The 2,344-nt window shown below is 41.6% G+C and overlaps 2 protein-coding genes across 2 annotated transcripts in view; both read left to right on the top strand.

Annotated features, from left to right (window-relative positions):
• The first annotated feature begins 273 nt into the window (after positions 1-273).
• On the top strand, positions 274-1,236 carry LOC112159821 (neurexophilin-4). Its single transcript, XM_036213015.1, has 2 exons — positions 274-312; positions 433-1,236. Exons 1-2 carry the CDS (start codon positions 274-276, stop codon positions 1,234-1,236), a joined length of 843 nt encoding a protein of 280 aa, XP_036068908.1.
• A 14-nt stretch (positions 1,237-1,250) lies between these two features.
• The window catches only part of LOC112159621 (serine hydroxymethyltransferase, mitochondrial), a 10,836-nt gene continuing 9,742 nt past the window's right edge, over positions 1,251-2,344 (top strand). The window contains exon 1 of the mRNA XM_024293817.2: positions 1,251-1,958. Within this exon, the coding sequence (XP_024149585.1) occupies positions 1,782-1,958 (177 nt within the window). The 5' untranslated portion in view covers positions 1,251-1,781. The remainder of the gene's footprint in view (positions 1,959-2,344) is intronic.

The raw sequence follows: 2,344 nt of genomic DNA, 5'->3' as shown, positions 1-2,344 counted from the left end.
TGCAACTCAGCATTCTTATCCCCCCAAATTTACCATCTTACCAAATTTATTTTCTCCCAATCCTCGTCTGGATCATCCAGATGGTTTCTTGAGAGTTTCAGATGGGTCTAAACGTGTTCGTTTAAGCAGTTGGCATGGAGCACTGCAGGATTTAAATCTGTAACAATGTTATGTTTTCCTTTCTGCACCATTATACAAACAAATTCAAATCATACAATTGGGTTTCCGGGATTTTTGTTCTACTTTGTTTCTCGCAGTCCAAGTATATCTATGATGAATTTTACAGACGTCTCTCATTGTTTTCCAGAATCTGTGACTGACAAATACTTTTTAACCCCTACTGTAATTTAGAGTTTTCTGGATTTACTTTCATAAGAATATCAGGGTAAACTAATATTTTCTCCAATCAATTGACCTTTCTCCTGTCTGTAGGTGCAGGAGACGTCCAAGCCTCTTGGTGTTGGGAGTGAACAGTGGAAGCAGGAGGAGACAGAGAGCGACGATGTGAAAGCAGTGGCGTTAAAGGGAAAACACATTTCAAAAGACTTAGAAATCATCCCTACCAAACACAAAACATCTGTGTACGGCTCCAACGGCTGGCCTCAGAACTTCTCACAAGCGCCTGATCAGTATTTGTACCGCAACCCTCCAAAAGCGAAATCTCCAGCAAAAACACCTCCCAAGGCCAAGAAAATCCTGGGCTGGGGAGACTTCTACTTCAATGTAAAAACAGTGAAATTCAGCCTCCTGGTTACAGGAAAGATTGTAGACCACATCAATGGCACGTTCAGTGTCTACTTCCGTCATAATTCCTCTAGCCTGGGGAACATATCAGTGAGCATCGTCCCGCCCTCTAAAGCTGTAGGATGGGAACTTCTGGATGGTGCACCCCTGAACAGCCACAGCAAAAGCTCTGTTCCGTTTCCAGAAATGACAACCCAGTTCCCAAACCAGTCTCAGTCCACCAGGTCAACTCCCACTGAGGAGCAGAAACTTCAGCAGGACATGATGACGGTGACCGAGCTCAACTGCCGTGTGGAGTACCAGAGGACCAACCGGTCCAAGAAGACCAAGCCCTGCATGTATGACCCAGGACAGACCTGCTACTCGGAGAACACCCAGTCGCAAGCAGCCTGGATCTGTGCCAAACCGTTCAAAGTTATATGCATCTTCATCGCCTTCAAGGGCACGGACTACAGGCTGGTGCAGAAAGTTTGTCCGGATCACAACTTTTAGATTCGGCAGAATCAAGATCAGCTTGAATTGTGTTTTACGAAACAAGAACATTTTGAAGTTTTGACACGGATTTGGGACAATTACAACACAAACATTGAACTTTAACGATGTGATCACAAAAATCTAAACATTTGAGCTTAATAACAGTTTCACAGTTTATCCTGGAGCCACAAAAGACAATCAGCCATACACAACTGACTCTGGAGGACATTTGTCCCTACTCCACACTGCATGTGAGGATTTGGTCAAAGGAGCCAGCTGGAGCGTTTGGATTGAGCCTAAAAACACAGAGAGCTTACTAAATTTACACAAAAACTCCTCAGTACTAGAAACAGGAGCTTCTTGCTGCTTTCCAACATAAATTAATAAAACACACCACAGAATTCTTTTGTTACAAACAGATTTTCAGCTCACTGATAAAACAAACTGTACATATTTGAGAGCATAATTATCTCAATTTTTATTTTAGACTCCTTTTAAGCTATTTTTTCAAACTATTGTATGCTTGTAAATTTCCACAGAAGTTTTTCTTAAAAACCTGAGCGATGAAACCCATTATTTACTTAAGTAGTCGCTTTTATCAGCGAGGGAGAGCGCGCATGCTCCTGACTGATCCGGTACGATCTGCCCTCACACTCTTTGCACTTTGGAACTTTTCATTTTTTCCCAAGAGTTCAACCATCACAAACATGTTTTCTCTGTCACTGCTGAAGACGTTAAGGGTAAGTACATGAAATCAAAAGTCTACCAGCTCACCGCAGAATTGTTCATTTTCAAAATGCATGGATTTCTAGTGTATTGCAGAAAAGTATGGTTGTCCTCAAAAATCCTTTTCTTTTGAATGAAACCCTGTTGTGTGCAGCAGTACTGTTATGCAAGATAATGAACACAAAAGATGAAAGACTTACTTTCACCTGTATTTCCTTTTTCCTCAACAGTAATGTGTCTATTAGGCAGAAGTAGCACACTGTTGCACAACAATCACACAAGTGCAAGCCAGCTTCAACTAACCTGACCTCAGACTGCTTATATGTGTTTTTCAAGTCCAAGGTTTCCCATAACTGTTCCTTTGAATAACTTGTTTGGGTTTTCTCTGTTTAATGCACTT

Source organism: Oryzias melastigma, linkage group LG7 (assembly GCF_002922805.2).
Source record: "Oryzias melastigma strain HK-1 linkage group LG7, ASM292280v2, whole genome shotgun sequence".
NCBI classification, from domain to species: Eukaryota; Metazoa; Chordata; class Actinopteri; order Beloniformes; family Adrianichthyidae; genus Oryzias; species Oryzias melastigma.
The sequence above is the reverse complement of the archived record's forward strand: the minus strand, read 5'-3'. Positions and strand labels throughout refer to the sequence as shown.